Source organism: Empidonax traillii, unplaced genomic scaffold, assembly GCF_003031625.1.
Source record: "Empidonax traillii isolate 1590-97213 ecotype Southwest subspecies unplaced genomic scaffold, ASM303162v1 scaffold90:size2128546, whole genome shotgun sequence".
Lineage (NCBI taxonomy): Eukaryota > Metazoa > Chordata > Aves > Passeriformes > Tyrannidae > Empidonax > Empidonax traillii.
The window spans coordinates 97,386-119,493 of NW_020955283.1; the positions used below are offsets into that span (position 1 = coordinate 97,386).

The 22,108-nt window shown below is 39.5% G+C and overlaps 1 protein-coding gene and 1 long non-coding RNA gene across 5 annotated transcripts in view; one reads left to right on the top strand and one right to left on the bottom strand.

Moving 5' to 3' along the window:
- RAB27A (RAB27A, member RAS oncogene family) overlaps nt 1-22,108 on the bottom strand; it is a 28,851-nt gene that overhangs the window by 5,073 nt on the left and 1,670 nt on the right. For 2 of the 4 annotated variants that reach the window (XM_027881469.1, XM_027881470.1), the window contains one exon: nt 651-823. In XM_027881469.1, the coding sequence (XP_027737270.1) occupies nt 651-803 (153 nt within the window). In that variant the 5' untranslated portion in view covers nt 804-823. Of the gene's footprint in view, nt 1-650; nt 829-13,337; nt 13,456-22,108 lie in introns of all 4 variants that reach the window. The other 2 variants (XM_027881468.1, XM_027881471.1) reach the window with 2 other exon arrangements.
- LOC114056344 lies at nt 6,380-6,809 on the top strand. Its single transcript, XR_003570982.1, has 2 exons — nt 6,380-6,536; nt 6,674-6,809. It is a non-coding gene; the product is annotated as an uncharacterized LOC114056344 (long non-coding RNA).

The following is a 22,108-nucleotide window of genomic DNA, read 5'->3' on the forward strand; positions in this document are numbered from 1 at the left end:
ACTCCACTTCCCAGAGCAGTAAGGACCAGCATCCAGTTGGTTATCATAACACATTGCTCAGCTTCGTATCAAAGGTACATTTGCTCAGTTTAATAACAACTCAGGTTAAAAACAAACAAACAAACAAACCACAAACCCCTTATTTTTGACAGTTCTTCTCTGGTAGTGGTGACAGCTTAGGAAGCCAGATCATCTGCATGTATCATGCTATCCCATTTCATCCACATTATAAAATGGTTTTAAAAATCAACACCACAGCCTTTGTTCACTGGCCATTTCAGTTCACACACAGCAAAAGGCATTTTTACTACAGCGCAGTTCCTCCTTGTGAAGGGAGTTCAACAATAGAAGTGTTATAACATAACACTCCAGGTGTTATGTGCACAACTCATGGGAGCAGACACTCCCACCAACACCTGCTGAACAGAATGAAGTGGTTTCTTAGAATCAGCTCTTCTTTAACTTTTTGGGGAAATGGGTCTGTACACGCAACAATAACAAAGATCACCAGATAAAATGAGACCCTTACCCTGTCACAAGATTAAGTACACAATAACTATGAATTACATGCCTGCACACAGGGATGGGCAGGTCTGATTATAAACAAATAGACACCATTTTCAAATATCACACTCTTCGTGAAAACTCACCACTCTCTTTTCCCGGAAGTCAATGCCCACCGTTGTGATAAATTTGGAGTTAAACTTGCCATCTGTATATTGGTAAAGAAGGCTGGTCTTTCCTACTCCAGAATCACCAAGTGCTAGAAATTTTATGAGGTAATCATAGTCCCCATCAGACATAGTGAGAATTCAGGAGGCACCTTAAAAAGCAAAACAAAAAGGATGAGTTAGTCACCAGCTCTGCCAGGGCTTCTTTTGACAAACGTTTAAAATACAAATCACTATTTGAACTACAAAGCATCAAGCAGTGGGACCAGTTCCTTTACACTGGCTTCACCTTAAAGTCTCAATTACACCAATCCAATAGCAAATTCAGCTGTGACTGAAAAAGTGCATCTTTAATTTTATTCCATTCCTCTTACTAGAAAGAGAAGGCAACACAATTCTACCTTCTTCAGGAAAGACGGAAAATTAAGGTCAAAGTATTCAAGATATCTGGAACCTGAACTGCAGAACTGATTTTAATCTGTATGGAAGCTTGTAAAAGCTACTTAAAACATACCAGCAATGCAGTTCTGGCCTCACCCTCACTGTGGCATTACTAACACACAAAAAAACCTCACATTTTTCCAGATTGCCCCCCATATTGAAATAAAAATTACATTAATTTTCTACTAATAGCTATTTTTCAGTCTTGAGAAAGCTTTTTCTTGTTGTTGGGTTGTTTTGTTTTGAGGAACAATTTTCAGTTTTTAAAGTTTTTATCATGATGCTAGTTAATCATTCAAACCAAATCTTGATCCTGAATTCCCATTACACAACACATATGTTTTTCCATGGCTCATACACATTTCAGAAATTTCTCTGTTTCTCCTTTTGGTGCCTTTGAAAAAATAACCATATTATGTGTAGTCTGATCTATAAGCAGGAGCAGACAGAATGTGTAATAAAAATCACTGGCAAGTTTCACGTGTACTACAAAGGCTGATGTGAGTGGGTTGGTACTTTCCTGTTGAGTAGCTACTGAGCCTCTCCTCCCCCAAAACAAACAGTAGAGAGCTGCCTTCTGCCGTGTTCAAAGACAAGAACATGAAAAGATAAGCCTAAAATAACCATTCTAAAAGCAACATAAAATTGGCATAAAATTGCCTCTTTTAAAGGATGAAAATAGATACCAAAATACAAAAAAAATTGATGATGAAATAAAATTTTAAAAGAGTAAAATCTGCTGCTTCAACTGTAAATAAGTATTTTTGTAACTACTTGTAGCTTGAACTAGATAAAAGTTATTCATTTCAAGTAAAACACTGCAGTAGTTTGCATCAATGGCAAAACATCAATTCATTTCTTGAACATCAACTCACAGCTTGAGGTTTGGAACAAACTCTGACTCTCAGTATGTTGGTGTCAATCACCACCATTCAGCTAAAACCAAAACTATCTCTAAAGCCTCACCTTGGTGTTAATCCTGCCCTTGGTCACAGAACCGTGACTAGTTGACTCAGCCATGGCCTTACCACAATCAAATGCAGACCATGGTCAGATTTACCCCAGATACTCTCCAACCAGAGTCAGTGGAAAGCTGACTGACTCTTTTTTGCCTTTTTCAGTGCTTAAGTCTCCCTTTCCCCAGCCCAGGCATATTTTACATTATGCCACCAATGCCAGTAAAACCTTGCAGGAAAGGGGTTTTAGGTGACAGAGTTCACACTCACTACTGCACCACAGCTAGCTAATTCACTTCCCCTTGTCGTGCTTTAGCCCAAGTTTTGCAATAGAGCAGAAGATTGAAAGGGTAAACGCTGCAGGAATAGTTATCAGTGAGTTTTCACAGAAATTCACCACAACTGCAGGCCTGCACCCACCACACAAGTCTGAAGGAGCAGCATGTTCAAGTAAGCAAGTTGAACAGGTAGCCACATTGCCATAAGAGCAGTTTTAGAAGAAATTAAAACCCCCGATCCCTTAGGCACACTCACATCTATCAGCAAAAGTGATTTTGAGGGGTTGATTTCGTTTTTTAAATCCTGTCCCCTGCTGGGGAAGGAAAAAGAAGTAAAACCAGATTGCAAACCTTGTAGCCCTACGAAGTCTTTTCATTGAAATGCACTAGAAGAAACGGAAAAATAGTTTAAAAAATAAACAATGAAGGTTTTTTTTTCTAAAGACTGCATTTGATTCAAACTTCCATCTCTTACATGGTGTTTCCTTTGCCCTCAGATGTTCTCCAAGAGCAAAGAGCTGTGTAAACTCACCCTCTACTTAGGCACGTGTTCTTTCAGCTTCGATATCCCTAAATTAATTGTTGCTTTAAAAGACTTAAATGTAAATCTCAGGGCCAGTATATTATACAAAGACAAGCTACCTCCATGCCTTTTACTGTGCTATCCCACCTGTACAGAGGTATTTGCCTTGTCTTATTGGTATTGTTAGCCAACTATAGGTATGTAGAACATACTTTTAACAAAAAGGACAAGTGATAGTGCCACCTCATCACTCCTAATTTATGCTGTAAGAAAGCTAATTTATCATGCACTCTGCGCAAGACCCTACAGAGGAAGGAGGGGCATTACAGCTCTTACATGGAGCTGTAGGGAACTGTTATGTTTCAGCTGCGCCCTTCCACTGGACAGGGCTGGGTTAAAGCTCTGGCCAAAACAGAAAGATCAAGGTTAGACCTTGGGCAAGTAAAACCCAAAGGTATTCCTACTGTCATATCTGACTTGTACTGTCTGATTGTCCAAACATGCCACATCATTCAGCCCACTTAAACCTCAATTCTCTCCATGGCTGGTTACAAATACAATTTCCAGAGGACTGGTAGAAGACCAGGAGCCCTTCACAGGAAGGACATAAAAATGCCTTCTAAAGGATTTGCTTGAGAAGGAAATTTTCTCCTTTGGCTTTTGAAATGCACACACCTCTCACTGCACCCCATAACGTCAATCTATTATTCAAATATCTCCAGGGAGTGGTTCTTGTGAAACCCTGCACAGTTAACCTATCCTTGGAGACATGCAAAGAGCTATTTTCATAGCAGTTTCAAGCCTTGTCCTCCTCCCTGTACAAATATTTAAAAAGTGATCTCCACCCTCTCCTTCCGAGACCTGCAGTCCTAATGTCCAGACTCCTCCAGCTCCACATACAGAAATAAGAATATATTCCCAGCAAAGTACATTCATAGCAAAAACTGCTGGGGAGTTTTTAAAATCATGGCCCTGTTACTAAAACCTCATATCATCTTTTTCTTCCAATTTTGTTGCGTTGTTTGTTTTTTTTTTTAATTAAGCCTTATAGTTCCACACTTTCCAGTTTTTCCTTCCATGTTGCTGTACCTTGCATATCAGGAGAGCAGGCACGAGTTAGAGAAAACTGATGATACAATCAGAATTCATCAGGTCATCAAAAGAAAATCATTCCCAAATCTTGCTCAAAAGAGTAAGAATCCCTTGGTTAAAAAAAAAAATTAAAATCAGGAATGGACACAGTTTTAAGCTCCACAGTTCTGCCTGCTGTAAATCCCTCCTTAAATCCCATTCAGCTCTGGCTTTGCACTTTGCTTGGTATGCAGATGGACAGGAGCTCCGAGCAAGTGCTGGAAAAACTCCACTGGCCTTTTCCTGTGAGCCCTGGCTGACAGGACCCACACAGCCATCAGCAGAGCTGTGCCTGTCCAGCTGCTGCTCTGGAGCCTCCACATACACACACATCCAGACCGTGGCTTATCACGGAGGGAACAGTGCAAAGCAAGCGCTCCTCTTGTTCCCTGGACTTCCTAGTCCGAGGTACTTTCACATCAACAGCCATCAACGTTAACAGGCTCATATTTTTTCCTCCAGGGCACGAATATCCCAACTCTAGTGCATGATAAAACATTCCAGACTATGGCAGTATTGTTTCTGTATGAGTTAAGGAAATTGGCTTGGCATGCAGGATTTCCCCCATGCAGTATGGGAACAGGGAATATATGCTTCCTGAACTGGCCTTAACACAGAACATGCAACTCCTGTGCTGCTGCTGAGCTGATGGAGAGGAGAAGGAAAAAGGAAGAAGGCAAAAGAGGTGAATAAATGAAAACAGAAGAAAAAAAAATATATAATAAAATAAGACATTGAGCTGCAAATAAAAACATGTACACACATACAGTGTATGCCCCTAATCAGACAGTCCTCAAGCACATCAATTTAAAGTAAGGTATACCACTTACCCCAAACTCTGCTATAGGAATAGTTAGCACACTGGAGATATTACTTCCAGTAGGAGTATTTTTCTAGCACCACCTCTTTAGCACACAGCCAGGAGGCTTACGTGTCACCTGTTTGCACTGAGCTGATGGGTGCTCAGAGATAAAGAGGTGTGCCTCATGTCTCTGTGTCTAAGGAGGGTGCTGCCTGACAGCAGGGCTGGGAAGCAATTACACAGTTCACATGTCCCATTTATTCCTAGAGGCAAACAGCATTTCAAGAGAGATTTGTGCAGGGCCTACCCAGAAGCAGATCTAAAGTTTCTGTGAAACCACCCACACACCTTAATACAATTACACCGTTCCTAACAAGGGTCTTCATACAAAAATGCATTAATGCTGGATTATATGGATCACAGATGTTCAGTTCCATTCACAGCTCTACAATCCTTTATCTCAGGTGTGAGGAGGATACAGCAGTCTTTAATGTAAACTGATCTTTTATTGCTGTAGAGGCTGCAGGCTTGTTGATTAGAGGGTTGACATGGGCACTGGGGGAAGAGGACTCCAAATCCCACACAGACAGAAAAGGGAGATCCTGCAGATCTCTCAGTGGATAATGTGTAAATACAAGCACATTGGCAATAATGTATTTAGACAGATTTGATCATTCTGCAAGTCCACACAAATTCATACTGCAGAAGTTTTTCACCCAGGCACTACACAACCTTGAAACAACTTCAACAGCTGTTTTATGTGTCACTTCATCTGTCACAGCAGAAGAACTGAGAAAGTGATCTGGACTTGTAAGTTCACTAATCCTGTCACACCAGCACTCCCATGATACTCCAGCAAAGCAGTAACCACATTCTTGCCTAGCGTGGGTGAGCAGAGAGAACGGCCTCACCCTGCTCCAAGGCTCCAGCAGCACCTTAGTGCTTGAAGAACTGGTCACCACCAGCCACTTGCCAGCTCTGTTGAAACAAGGGACAGAGTTAAATCATGTTCCTGCTTAGTCAACGCTTCATTAGAAGTGCCTTTTATTAAAATCTGCCAGATATGTACAAATGTAATATAAGCAAATTATTACAATATTTTTTTATTAACTCAAGTAACTGCTATGCTGGAGGAAGAGAGTTAATAAATAAGCACTTCACTGAAATGTTCTGAGCTGCTGTTTTCTTAGGAAAATATAAGACCTGGCTTGCTTTAGTTGTGGCCAAAATGACACTTTCGGTGAACTTCTGGGGCTTTTCTGTAACATAAATAACAAGAAGCAACATAGCCCTTCCTCTCACAAACGACAGGAAGAGTTTCAGGTGCTCTAAGCATTTATCTTTTGGTTACTCTCAATTGCTTTACCTGACATTTTACTGTTATGATCTTTTTAATTTAATCTGTAGAGGAATTGCAGGATCAATGCCTAAAGACTGTCTCTTTCTTGGAAAGGTTAGGTAATTTTAAGAGTGACAGGAGTCTGCAAAAAGAGGTACAAAAAAAATAGGCTGTGAGGTTTTAGCCTCTAAATGCTGATGTCACTTTAACTCGGCAGAAGGTGCTCTCTGACAATTTGTCAGCATCACTGCAACTGCAGCATTTTGCAGAGCAAGAGGAACCGACAGGCACACAAAGCACTGTGAGAATGAGTTATAATGGGAGATGCCAGGCATAAAATCATGATCCTACCCAGAAAGGGAGCACAAAAGGGAAGCAACAGGTCTGCAGATGTGGTGAGAACCTTGCACAACAGGCTGGGCAAGGAAAAGACAGATTCTGGATTTTGTTTCCAGAAAACCAGGGAAAACTAGGAATGGAAAAGCAAGGAAATGAAAAAACAGTTAGTTTTGCAACTGTGTTTGCATTTCAGCATCACCAAACCAACAAAAAGGAGGCTGGATTTCAAAGAATGGCTCAGTTACATAAAGGAATGAAAAGCAGCATGGAACTGGAAAAAAATGAAAAATAAACCCAGGAACATTGCAGATGATAGTCCAACACTCCCCTTACAGATATCTGTGTGATTTCAATTTCTCTGTAAAAAGCACAGCATCCTCTCTATTCCTTCATCAGTTTCTAACATTTTCACGCTTCACGGTAATAAAATACTGTAGATAAATAACAATTTGCAATGGTATGTGATGGAAACAGTTGAAGTGTCTCAGAGGACTTGTCCCCCTCCTGGGAACAAGAGCTTTTGCCTCATGAATTACCTCTTTGCACTCTCATCAGAAGCTGCTTTCAAGTCAGAGCAGCAAAGCAAACAGCTGTATAATGCAAATAAACTCCAGAGTAGACTGGGCAAAATTAAGAAAGAATTTTAAAATTTGTTTTAAACAGTTCCATACTACTTGTTCCATCCTCAGCCATTCAATTCTTCCTCTAATAAATACATCAAGCCACGATGGCTTACATGCCATGCTATTCCACTGACCTAAAAACAAGCAATTCAGAGTGATGCCCAGCATCCTTCCTTAATGAGACAATTCTGATCACTTTGGGATCCACCTCCCTGCTTACTCACAGCCCAACCTTAACATGTGGAAACACATCACTGCACTGGACCCGCTCCTGACAGTATCAAGCAATTATGAATGACAGTCCTACACTGATTTACAGAGTTTCCAACTCTATCAGACAAAACAGGAGGCACCAGGATTTCACCGACAAAGCTGGAGAGAAATATCCAGGAGTTTGACCAACCATTCATTCAGCAACACTTTCAACTCCAGAAGGGTCAGAAAAAAGTGTAAACTTCTATTTCTGCCCTCAGAAATAGTCAATGAAGGATAAAGGGGAAGATAATATGGATTATACAGTATCATAAGAATTGAGTCTTTCTGTCAAGGAATGATTTAGTTTTCCAGGAGGTAAAAACCTCCAGCAGACAGCTAGACTAAACAGACACATAAAAAAGCAGAATAAAAAGGTTAAAAATCTAAAAATTGAAAAAGGAAGCAGTTTCATACATGCAGGTGGAATATGAATGAAGCAGCATCTCAAGGAAAATGTGTGGATACTCCTGCTAAAGAAAGTATATTCTATGCTCTGTCTAGATGGGTGATTCAATAGGCTGCAACACCTATCTGTCAGACCAGCTTCTTTGTTTAAGCCCATTAAAGCACACACTATAAACAGGCAGAGGAAAAAATTTTCAGCTTCTTTAAGAAAAATAACAAATACATATATATATATATATATATATATATATATATATATTTCTCCTTCAGAACAGGAAGTTCTCAGCTATCTTCCACCTCATCTCATAGACCAGATACCTGGAACACAAAAAGTAGGTCACACTGCCAAGCTTATGAAGGATACAAGATATACATTAGAGGGACATAATCTGGCAAAAATAAATTATCATGATTAGGTCAATTAAAAGTCAGTGGAGAAGGTCAGGCAACAAATAATCCGAAGATACCTCCTAGTCATTGTTAGATGGAAGTGGAGCTCACACAAATACAATATAAATGGGGCTATAAAACTGCATCATTCATCTAACATGATGTGGGTGAGCTTACAAAGGCGTGAGGCAGGAAAGGGTTTCAGTGCAGAATTTAATCCACCTTTTCATCCTTTGGATTGGGAAATATCAGCTTCTTTTGTTTTTCATAGGAGATAAGCTCTGTTCCTTGCTAACTCTGGTTTTTGATTGGAAGATGCAACAAAACTTACTCGTTTTTTGGCAGCTGCTATCATTCTTTAGCTTATTACTTTTTTTGGAATATTGTGGTCTGTTCTAACTATAACATAACTAACAGGGGTCACAGTAGAGAGGATTTCTTACATTTTGTTTTTGCTATTTACTTCTCAGGAAGTCAAGTGTCATTACTTAGATGACCACAGATTTTAAAGTGCCTCAGAAGTTATTCTGGAAACAGCTGACCACAAAGCTTTTTAGAGCAGGGCTTATGTGTCAGATCACACTTCTAGTAACCAGTGAAAACATCCTGGTCCCCAGAAAACTTACTGATTATCAAAAGTTACTGACTGAAAAACTAATCCATATCCATTTCTAATGAGTGGAAAAATTCGATTGTCTACAGATATCAGGCATGACTTTAGGAACAATAAAAAATTATTTGTGCAAATATTTAATCAGAGAGGTTTCCTAAATGGATCTAGCCAAAAGGACAGAATAAGTTCGTACTTATCTTTGGGAAAGCAAGGGATGCTGTCAGTTAAGAAAAAGCCTGTCCAGCAACTGGAAAAGGTTATTCCTTCTACTCCATGATCTCCAATCCAGTCAGAGATGCTAAGCAGTGAAGTGATACAGATGAGGATAGGATATATCCTATCCAGATTGATAAAACTGAGGCTCACAGCTAGCATTCACCTCTCCCAATCTTTTAAAAACGGTAAAATCCTGACAGAAGCACCTTTGCAGGTGCCAAGCTCGCTGGGACTACTCCACATCCTGCTGCCGTGTGGGGACAGTCAGGGCTCTGCAGGCTGGCAGCATGACACCTCAAAGAATTTGAGAGATGGGTGTCAGTTGTGAATAATCTGCCCCTAAGAGGTCTCAAAAAGAAACTGAGCCTTTGATTTCAATCTGTAATAGTTACAGTCTGAGAGACAGATTTTCAGCCGGTATTGGGCAGGATTTTTTAGTAAACATGTCTGGAAATTATAAGCATATGTGACATTTCCATGTTTCATAAATGCTATTAAAAGGTTAGAAATAGCTTGCTGAGAATACTCTGGGTATAACTGAACTTGTCCATCACAAAATAAAACATCATTTCTGCCTGAAATAGGCAGTATTTAATAGGCCACAACCTGTCCTCTTCAGGAAGTTACTAATGTGTGACAGCAGAACAGAAATCTTCATCTGTGGCAGCAAGACACAGCCATTTCAAGCATGCCTGTGGCTCAGAAGTGTCACTTGAACTCTTCCAACAAAGCAAAGCTGATATTACAGCTTTTGGGTGGGGTTTTTTTTCAAGAATTGGAAACCAAGCCTCTACCTTCACCAATCTTCACTTGAACAGCTCCAGAGCTGCAGAAGGTATTAACACTGCCCAAGCTTTCTACTGAGGCCCTGCAGTTTGCCAAAATAGCCAGACAGTGCTTTGGCAAAAGGTTTGCTTCAATTCATTTCCTAGCACAGCTTCTTTTCTAGAGTCTCAGGGAGGGCATAATTCAAAAGAAGCACCGATTAAGCAGGCTGAACTGCACAACACAAAGCTTCAATTCAAACAGCCTGCTGTTTTTCAACCTGAGTTGCCAACACTATTTATCTCACTGCTCTGATCAGAATCCCATATTACAGCATGAATTTATGGCTAAATCCTGATATACAGCAAAGACTGCTCAGATAAACGGCACAGCAAAGCTGAATTTCTTACACTCATTCTTGTCATGGAGGTATTGTATGAGCCCTGTAAGGAAAGCAAAAAGCAGCACAAAGTGTAATGCCACAGTTTGCCCATATTATTCCTTTTAGTTATTTCCAGATGCAGGGAGGGCCCCAAGATGGCTGTAGAGTAACAGTCCTGGCTGGAACCTGGCAGCTGTTGCCAGCTTTTCCTGCTGTAGATGCCTTCCTGAATTCTTTCATAACATTTCCTGCAGACATAGCATAGTTTCACTTTAACTGACCTACAGTAACAGGCAACTTCCTACCTCTCCCCTCAGAAGTCTTCAATTAAAACTCAGAATTGTTCTGCTAATAAATGGCTTAGCAGCAGCAGGCTTACAGAACAACCACCTCTATGAGCCAAGTTCCAGAGAAAAATATATAAAGTTATGCAAAGAAAATAAATTGCCAGTCAGACTGCTCTAATTGATCCAAGCAGAGCAAGTTCCCTGTAGAAAACTGCGTCAAGGAAAGGCGTGTGCAGTTATCACAGCACAGTGGATACAGACTGAGCTGTCTAGGCTTAACACCAAATATAAACACTGAATACTTAGGAAGAACCCAAAAATCTCATGCAAACTGACAAACCAGATAACAGCATGCAATTTTTTACATTCTGCATTATGACTGAGAAAGGCACCAACCCTCTGAAATGAAGGATGGGATATAAAGGGTAAGCAGATATGAAAGAACCTATTCATCTATGTACAAGTCACAAGAAACTGGGAGTATGTAATGATACTGTCCCACAAGAGTTTCTATTTGAAGAAACTCAGTAAAATAGGTGCTGTTGTTTCATATTCTGTTAAAAGACTAGGTTTGGCTTGCAGTGATTGGTTTGATTTTAAATCAGCGCTCCTGATTTGCTATAGAAGGAACTAAGAATCCAGTAATGAGATTCCAGTAAAATCAAAATATGTGAAAAAAGAAAATCTCAGTTTGCACTAATCAGTACGGCTGCAGTGCCTATAGAGGAGCTATGACAACACACCCCAACCCACTCACTCCCAGAGGATTCCCTCCTCAACAAGATCCCAGTTTGCTTCTGCTTATACCAACAGCTGTATCACAGTATATCAAGATTGATTTTTTTAAAAGAAATTTTATCCCTATCACACAGTGTTTAAACAAAATTCAAAGGCAGGAGCTATACTATTTCCTAGTTATGAAGTAAAACATTTTAGACCAAATAAAAGTTACTCTTTTTTTCTCCTTCCCATTGTCTAAAGCTTATTTCTCTCATTGTACTAGGATACATTGCAGATCTTTTCCCATTAACTGCTTTCAAGATTTTTTGAGTTCATTCTTTTAAGCTTTGTACAGTTTCAAAATTTTTGTTGGTCTTCTTTTTTTCCATTTTTTTCTAAAGGCAAAAAAATTTACAATTTCTCTTTAATGCCTTTGTTAGTGACATGTTGGAAGAAGTCCAGCTGAAGTAGATTCCCAGTTTGTTTTTACCAGGTTTAATTTCTAAGGATATTTTAAGATGGTGTTATAAATAAAAGACATGCTGGAAATATGCAAATATACTGAAATCCCATGGGAGTATGGTGAGGAAAGGGTGGCAGCACCACATGCTAGAATATTGTTTTGCTCGGTACAACAGAATCTCAATATTATCAAAATTTAATTCTCAGGCAACTTAGGTTATTAGAAATCACCACCTAAATGTGCTGGAAATTAGTTTCTGTAACACACATTCAAAATGTTCATGCAATGCAATAATTGAAAGCTTTATATAACAGTAAATTACCATGAAGCAGCTATGACAACCAATCCATCCAGCACAGCACAGAAACAACAGAAACACTAAGCCAATCATCAGTGTTTACAAAAATCTTTTTGCCCAGTTATTTTATATAATCTTTTCATACACTGGGAATGACTATAAAGAAACAGCAGCAACACATATTTATTAAAATGTATTTATGAATTTCTCACTTCCTTCTCATAGACAAAAGTCAACTGGTGATGATCAGGACTAGAAAACTCATCTTAAGACAATCTATGACAGACATCAATAAAAACCCCAGGAAAGCCTTGTGACCTTCCCACAGAAGTGGATGAGAACATTGTTTTCTGTTCTCTGAACAACTCCTCCTTAGTTATTTACAGTCTACAAAAATTCGAGTTTTGATTCATGATTAGAAAAATGCTGGCAAACACGAGCTAGAAAGGATGCCTGATTACAAATTCATGCTTGGGGTGACAAGGAATGACTTAGTCAGATGGGTATGTACATTTTGAGTTTCTTCCAGAGGAGATAACAACCACAGTAATAACATCCCACCCTCATACTGTTTTTCCCATAATTAATTTTAAGATTCAATTCATTACTATATGATTGAACATGGAATGTGAACTAGATGAGCTCTCATGGTTCCTTGCTGTTCAATTTCTTTTGCTAATTAAAAATAACAGACTGAAAAATAACAGACTGTGCAACACACCATTTCCATTCTTTTTATCATCCACTTAGTATACAAGAGAACAAATATGTTGGTGCACAACCCAGTTAAAAAACCCTACCATTCTAAAGGACTGTTTTACTGAGTATAATTTATCTTTAAATACTGATGGGAATACAGGAAGAAATAGAGGGGGAAAAAATTCAAGAACTACAACATTGAAAAATCCTGAGTTACTTTGTTCAGTATTATCCATGTTACTTGTACAGCACACTTTACTATCATAGGTCTAATTCCACCTTCTAACTGCAGAACAAGTTTGACTTAACACAGAAGAAAATGTAGGCTGATGACCAGAATGGGCATCTTATGGCTACTGAATCCAAATACTGGTCCCTGCAGTTATTTAATTTTATTAATAAACTTACCTTGGTTTGTCTTTAAATCTGATTGATTTGTGAAAAGCAATTACTAAATCCATGCCAAAAATACTGCAGTTTTGTCATTTAAAGCCAAAGCCTATGTATTACATAAGCCAGTGTACTTCCCAGCTGTAAGTTTACTTTTCCCTCTAGAACATGACAATGCAGCGATCCTGAACTGTCCCTCAAAATCAAAGTAGTCCGGGCAGTCTGTTAAAGTACAGTGACATTGTTTCAAAGATCTAAAGAGAGGAATAGCTGGCACACAACAGTCAGCTCAAGGAAAACAATGCAATAAATCTTATGAGAATGACTAAAAAAGAGAAAGTGCTTACATACCTATGCTTAACAGCTGTGAATAGATCTGTAGTTTTCCAAGAGTGCTTCAGCGACAAGTTCCCTGACACAGCTCAGATGTCTCGAATATCATAGTCATGCAAAAAGAGCCATTTCTCATCTACAGGTAGTACCAGCAGAGAAAGAAAACAAAACCAAAACAGTGTAGTTCAGACTAGTAGCTCTAACATTTGCACGGCTGTAGGAAGCTGCCAAGCCCCACACAACCACCCTCCCCACCTAATTACATTCAGCTGCTTGTCATGTGGTCTTGCTGACCGATCAAGTGATCCCTTTTCCTCCTTTTAAAACCAAGCAACGTAGCTATCTAGATCTCCCTAAACCAGGTAATACACACTGAACTTTTGCACAGACTACTGACCCTCCTCTTTCTTGTCGTTAAGGAGAGGAAGTTGCAGTGTTTAATTGCAACTTTTTAATAAGTTTTCTATTAAAAAAAAAAAAGTAAATTACAGCAAACACAGTAGCCTACTATAATGAAACACAGTAAACGCTAGAAGTTCCCCAAACTGGTTTTATATCAGCCTGGCTTTATCTTACACCTTTACGGACAGTAGGAAAAGTTAATGATAACAAAATTGGCACGGGCACCAGAGTGAGACCATGTGAGAGGGAGCTGGAAGGATTTGGGAGGGCAGTGGCAGCAGGACTACAGGGCTTTGTAGGCCTCTGTGTCCAGTCCTGAACCACTTTGGATGGCAACAAGTTCCAGCAAAAGACCAGAGAGATGATGTTGCCAGAAACTTTCTGGGCCATTGCAGCTAAACAGGCAAGCTCCAGTCCCTGCACAATCCTAAGAGACACATGCAGACATTTTAAACATTCAAATAACTTTAAGAAAATAAAGTTACTGATTTAACATGTAAGCCCAATCCTTCTCAACAAGTCTGTTAACACAGGCCCCCAGCAGGCAGGACTCACACATCTGGCCCCTGAACAACACCGGTGTCTGCACCAAAGCACTGGCTGGATGGGGGGCCCTGTGCCTGAGTCCAAGGGATGAGAGAGGACCCGACAGCCACCTGCAGACACCACAAGCCTCATCCCCCCTCACAGACACCCTGCACATTACAGGTGCTCACAGCGAGGGACTGAAAGGTGCAGACAAAGCGAGTTCTGCACTCACCATGGAAGATTTAGCAGAGGAGCTTTTACAGATGAGTCACCTTGCACAACCCTTTCTTGTCTCAGTTTCTTTTCTCACGGTGCTTCAAGAGCAACAAAGTAAGGAAATCAGGGAGGTTTCTAAGACTACTCTCCAATCTTATAATTTAAGAAGTGCCGCAGACAGCCTGCTACATTTAACATATCCTTAATGCATTCATCTACCAGTAACAAAGACAACTCCACGAGCTCTTTCATTCACTTGTTTCAGTGCTCAACTATCTCACCTCCTTTCATATGAATCAAAGCAATTTTTTCTTGTCTTTTCCCCCGTGAACATCTCATTTCAGTTATACAGAGCTGGAACACTTTTTCCTGCCCTGCGTTAGCATTTTTCCAGAATTAACTAAAATAAATTTATTTGATATTTAGTTACAGGTTGTACTATTTAAAACTCTAACCATCCTTGGCTCAATTCAATCTTCTATAAATGTCACCAGTTTTAGAAGAATATAAAAGTGCCTTTTTTTGCTTCCACATGCAATAAGAAAAAAAGAAAATGCATTCAATTTTCAGAAATGTGCACATTTTTAAGCTTTAACTGCTTTCCTGATCAATACCAGCACATTTGCTTAACTGTGAAGAAATATTCAGACCACAAGCACCCTACAATTTCTGGTAACTGCCCCAGAGTGCAGAAGGAGGAACAGGATAAGAAGTGTTGACAGCCAAAGCAATAACTCTTCTGCCATGTTGCAAACAGCCCTGGGGGGTGACTACACACATTATCGGTCTGGAAGTCTCAACCAGCAATGTAAATGCAGTTCAAACTCTTCCACACAGAAAGATTTTTGCCATATTTAATGGGAAAGTAATTCATAAATCAGAATTCATAGCTCATACAATTCATAATCCCCAGACTTTTTATTTCAGGATGAAATGAGGCTGCTCAACTTTCCTCTTCCCAACTTGGTGTGAGGAACACCAACTAATTTTCCCTTTCCCCTTCCAGGCAAGGGCTTTTTCCAAAACAGTAAGACTATGCTACAAAGGTACAGCTGAAATAAAGCTGATCTTCTGAGGGTGAAGTTACATTGACTTCAAACTGGAGAGTTACTGCCAAAACACAGGGCCTCAGTTTATAACCTGGGAGGACATCAGTGCTGGGTTACATACAGTCTCTGTTTTCAAACTACCATTTCTGCAGCCTCTCAGCAAATGCTGCAGGAGCAGCTGAGCCAACCCTGCAGTGGTGGCAGGAAGCACAAGCAAACTACAGCAGCTGGAACAGGAACCACTGCAGCCAGCCCAAGGTGAGCCTTCCTCTCGCTGCTCCCCGAACCTCAGGGGGGTTAGAAGAGCTTGGACATCTTCATTTATGCTGGGGATCAAAATTACACCAGTAAAGTCCTGAAACTGTGAAGTGTATTTTGAAGCCATAGCTCTACAAAGGAACAGCCACCTATTTAGTTATTAAATCTTCCCAATGGTTTAACAAACAACTCGTATGAACAAGGTGATCTGAATGCATGGAATTTATGGTCTACTTGTAAAAGTTTTCTATGCTATACAGGCCTAGGAGTTTAGAAGAAAATTTGAGGAGTTAAACACAGTCAACAGTGTGCAGTATTCATTACAAGCATCAGAGTATTTGCCTTCATGCATTCCATGCCCCTGAGAAAAACTGCAGGTGTCCAAACTGCCCTGTAGCAGGTGTTTCCTCTAGAAAATGCGGGACTGTTACCTGTCTGCAGAGATTAAGAGATCTGCCACTGGACAGAGAAATAGGAGCAGAATAGCATCTATTAATAGCCCATTTCAAATAATACTCTAGAACACATCTCTGTTTTCAAAGCCAAAAGCTGTGCCTAACATCAGTGCCAAGTGCCTCTGCTCTCCCCACTGCCAGTTACCCAGCTCTGGTGGGAGTCTCCTCTTCAGCACTCTGACCAGGTAATGGTTTTTTTCCAACACACACACTAAAACCTCACCATGTTCTTACCAACATCTATAGTTTTCACATGTGCATTCTTTAGATGACCTGCAAGTCTATGGAATGAAAACCCACCAGAAGGCAGCAAAAGGTAATTTTATTTGTTGGCATCCACAAATCTGATTTGTGCCACAAAACCTCTATTGGCAATCAAAGAGGAAACTTTAAAAATGCTAGAGGGAGGGAAAAGCAGCCTCTGGGACACACATATGATAACAAACTTCAAGAATGGCCAGAGCACAGAAAAATACCCTACAAAATACAAAAAGAAGTAACAAGAGAAAAGTAAATAGGAAACATATTAATGTATTAATTGGTACAGGCACACTCATACAACTGTAAAACAGAATTATATTTGTTTCCTTGAAGTTTGCTACTTACTGCAACAACAGTCTATAAATACAGTAATTTATTTGCCTGTAACTCAAGACCTGAAAGACTAAAAAGATCCTAAAGGGGAAGACAAAACCCTTTCAACTGCAAGCCAATCTAGGCAATTTCTAGTAATGGTGACAGAGCTTTCTTTTAGCATTTCAAGAGATAAAGCACTGGTCCATAAGATGCTAAAACACCAATCGATGGTGAAAAAAAGTTTATTTAAAACGTGCATGACCAAACGTGATTATTCATTCTGACTGAAATGAACAAATTTGATCCTTTTGCATGCAGGAAACGGCATTTTGGCAACATTCACACTATTCAAATTACACAATCTGTACTCAAAAGAGGAGTATTTCACCTAAAGATGGATGAATTACTAGACATGCTAGAGCTCCCCTGTGAGACTCATGTTGGTCCACATTTTGTCAGACTGGTGAAGCGGGTGCCTGACTGCACGAAGAGAACACCTACAACAGCACTGCCTGCTATTTGGGGAAGAAGCTGTAAAAACATGCTAGTAATCTGATGTCTCTGTCTTCACTCTGAAGAGTTACAGATCTCATTTTAGATCAAAGATCTTTATCTACTTAAAAGGGTTGATGACTAAGTGAATTTTTTTTTTAATTAAAAACCATAGGAGCTTTACAGGAAGCTGCTGTACCAATTTAAAGGAAGAATTACACTACAACTTCCTTAGAAATTATATTTAATGCTTTACACTCCTGTAATATTAATACAGTTTTGAACGTTTATTTCATATTTTTATTCATGCTTAAGCCTAATTGATATGTGTTTTTTCTTGGTACTACCTGATCCAACATGTCACTGCCAAGTGAAAGACACTGCTTTTTAAAACTCCTCTCAGCAGAGCTGGGTTTTCTTTCCAGTACAAGAAGACCCTGTTCACATCTTTTGTAAATCTACTTAACAGGGCAAATGGTCCTTCCTTCTCCTTGTAAGTTAACAACAGTGGTTTTTTACCACTACAAATTTGGAAGAGGAAAAATGGAAAGGTTTGTGATGTGCACTATGTGACAGACAGAGAAGTCTGCTCCTTCTGAGCTACAGCAAAGTATTGCTTTTGAGGTATATTATTGTTGTTTGATCTTCCATGCAATGAAGCACATGAAACTTAACTAAACACCTGTGATACATATTTTTCTCTACCATTTCTTAAATCATGAACATCATTAACATTAGACCTCCTTAATTTTCCCATTTATATAGTGCCTCCCTAGGTGAAGTAACCTGACTGGTTGATCTGCCTTCCTTCAGGGTGTGCAGGAGAAATGGGTGGGCTTGTAGACCTGGTGATTCTGGAGTACATTACCAAAGTAGGTCTTTTTGTCCCACTGGCCCTATTCCACTCCCTGTGGGATTCCCAATTACTAAAAATGTTACTGCTCCCATTCTTCAAGATCCCTCAGGATGCTAGTCTGAAGAAAAATTCCCTAGGGCTCAGCACACCACACTGGAGATTATGAATGCAACAAGGACTTCTTGGAGCAAAGCTCCAAATTTGCAATGCATAAAACAAAGCTGAAATGAGGACATGCCTCTCAGCCTGGTTTCCGAAGGAAACAAAGCTTATTAGAGAGGGGCAGAGACACTGAATTTCTGTTATTTCTGCCTTCTCCCCATCATTTGAATCTGTTGATCAGCTTAATGCTCCTTTACTCAGGGGAAGAAGCCACAAAGTTCCTACACATGTTGTGAAAACTTGGCAGCTGAATAAAGGAAAGAGTCAGATGTCTGCCTGCCCTGAAACCTGGCACTCACAGCTTTCCAGGGCTGGAAGGGGCACCCACCAGCTGGCCAAGGTGTACGTGCTGCAGCACATACCGGGACAGCCATTCATTTTACATTTCCTTTCAAGATGGATTTAAAGACTTTTCCTATTTAAATGTGAATTAAATCTAAGCACATCTATTATTAAGAGTGAATAGAATAAAAAGTAGTTGAGTTTTGCTGCATTACCAGTTCAAATAGGGGCGGGGGGGGGTGTCTTGTGTTTTAAAACCTACTGAAAAGCACAAATCTACTTTTGCAGCCAGTTCTTTTCACAAGCCTTCCAAAGTCTGTTCTGCAGCTCCTACTGACACACAGCAGGATCTCAGGCCTTGTCCTGGGCATAGGGGGCTATATCCAAACTGACAGTTCGAGAAAACTATCAAATACAGATTTATAGTCACCTCTTCTAGTTCATAGATAAATAAATTAAAAAAATACTACTTTAACAACTTCAATTTAGGGCTACATTTATCCAAACTAAAATTATGAGAATGTTGCTATCAAATTCAAAAGAAATACAATCAAATCAGACAGTACTATCTTTAAACTTGGTTGACACCATCCCTGTACAAGAAAAAAATACAGAAAAATTAAGTATAGTCAGACAGTTCATGCCCCAACAGAAAAGACCTGTCAAGTTGAATCATTGTTAAAGGAGAAAGTCAGTGGAGTATGTGCACAGGAACTGAAAGTGCTGGATGAGAAACACTTTGCTGGAAATGGATGATACCAGCAGGGCTAAAACATAACCTCATACCTGTATGTTGGGTCATATTCAGCCATGCATAAAGTTTGGTTTGGAACAAAACAACTGGGAAGAGAAGAATTATGATTAACCTTTGCAATTAAAGAAAAATAAAAACAAAACCACCACAAAAAGACCCCAGTTATCCTACTTTTTGCTATAATCCACATTCTGAATGTTAGCTAGGCTTCAAAGCAGACTTGGAAAGCACCAACCATTGGCAATAACAGCAATTCATCTCATGCAAACCTTTCACAAAACAATTTCACAGCATGAGCAACTCCCAAAATTACCTAGCTTTGAGTGATATCCTGAAATTTTCAAAATCTACCACACTCCATGACAGTCATGCAATTACAAGGGGGATTATACCAGCAAGACTGGCAGAGTTACACTAGAAAACCAGAAACCTTGCATTTTTTAATGATAAAAAGGAATCAGCTTTTCCTTCCCTCCTGCCCAACATGCATGCATTATTAGTCTTTATCACGAATAGCAGCCTTCGGTCTAGCCCAAATATTCCCGTTCTCCAAGGATGTTACGGGAAAGAACTGGCTTCTTCCTTTCAGTCCACAGAGCAACTGTTCTCCTTACAGCTCTTTGAATGATAAGAGACCAAATGAAATATCCCACAGTTATGAAAATAATGAGCTAGGCCTTCAGAGCGAGACTGGGTTGACTTTGGAGAGCACATGCTGTTCCCCTTCCTGGCTAAACAGCAGCTCCTGTGACAGCACTGCCACTCTGAAGGGTTTAATTAGAAATGGGAGGATGCCTTTAAAGCAACCATACTTCTCCCAAGAGAACCTTCATCACCTTCTAATGACATATGGTTAAAAAAAGTACTGTAAAAAGAGTGTATCAACGGTTTTCATTGATAATACTTCTAGCCATGGAGCTCATTTTACCTGAAAGTAAGTATTACTCAAGATTCAGAGGTTTTATCTGTTTTGCTATTTATTTCTTTATCCTGTTATCACCTTCTAAACTGACAGCTGTACACAGCTGTACACAGCTGTAAAACTGCAATGGCAAACTCCAAAGTTAATCTGGGATCAGCCACTTGATCTTTATAGCAGTCTTTATATCCTTAAACCCATCCAGTGTTTTATTTGCACATAAAATATTTCAGCTACCTATACTCCTGACAGTCTTCAGATTCCCATATTGCCTTTACACAAAGAATTACTGCAGAAGTGCAGCGTTGTTTTTAAAATACTATTTGCAAGTGCCCATAGATTTGGCTTTTAATTTAAAAACATTGCTCACATATACACCAACTTCTCTTGTCCACTGCAAACTACAAATTCCTAGAAAAGCTGTATTCCTCCTGCTAAGTTTGCATCTTCACTGCTGCTTCCTGCCCCTTTGCTACCTTAGTACCAGTCTTCACATTGTCTTCCAGAAGTGCCTTTTTCTAACATGCTTTATTTTTACCCATCTCACATCGGTGAAAATATCAGACAGACAGAAATGGAACAGCTACGGGAAATGTGTTTGGAAACTCAGGAAAATAGAGATACATTGGTTTACACTTTGATATTATCTTCAGACCCATAAAAGCAAGGACCATTTTTTTCCTGCAGTAGTTTAAAATACTGAAGAACTTGTTAGGTGAGCTCCAAAATGCTGGCCAGTCTGTGGAAAGGATTCCACCGCCTGATACTATGCAAAACTGTCGCATACACCAGAGCATTTTCAACCCCTTGAAGTCACATCAACATCACAGGAAAAAATTGTGCTGCTTATATGTCATATTTTAATCTATATGCCATAACTTAATCTTCAAAGCTTATTAGATTGGAAAATAAATCACAGGCTACTGAGACTACTTCTTACAACAATCAAAAGTAAATTCTGCTTTATTATGTATGATAACAAAACAATATAAGGATGTTCCAGGAAAGAAAGTCTGGGCCAGGATTACGGGTTTACCTCCATTGAAGATAAAAGGGTGTGATCTCAGCTGATTTAATGCAATTCAAGTTAGTCCTGCCTTCTGACAGGGAGGCAATTCTGATTAAAAAGAGGAACAAAAGAAAGGAGAAAAAGAAATCTCATAATCAGATGCTATTCCCAGAGAAAACCGGTTGGGAATATATTTATATAAATAGAAGAAAAAATGTGTTTCTGCTATAAAAAGCTGCCTTTTGGGTAAGTATTTCTCAAACCATGCTGTACTTAAACAACTTTTTAGCCATGTTTGATGCTAATGGTGTAAACATGATTGTATCTGCAGCACGAGTGGTATCTGCAAGATGAGGAGCGAAAGGAACTTCCTGAGCACTTCACATGCCCAGCCCAGCACGTGGTTTGCTACAGATATCTAAGTAACCCTCTGCAGGACCAGATCACACATGCAGAGGAGTACAACAATGCAGTTTTAATGCAGAAGGGAACATTTGATGATTAACTATTTAAATAATGCATTTAATACATTTTAAATGCAACTTAATTATTTGCTGAGACATCGACGGGAACAAGAGTTGTCATTCTTTGTAGTCCATCTCTAGTGCCAATTTTGTCTGTTTCTAAATTAAATTCTAACTACCCCTCTGTTGTCTATGACCAACTGCTCTTAGTCATGGTGTTGATCTGCACCAGCACAGCAGATACCTGGCAGTAAGAGAACAGCCAAGAATTCAAAGGCACACAAGGATTACGGCTATTAATACTTGTTTCTGTAAAAGCTAAAAGCTACTTAAAAATTCTTTTATCTCCCCTTATCTTCTTTTTGAA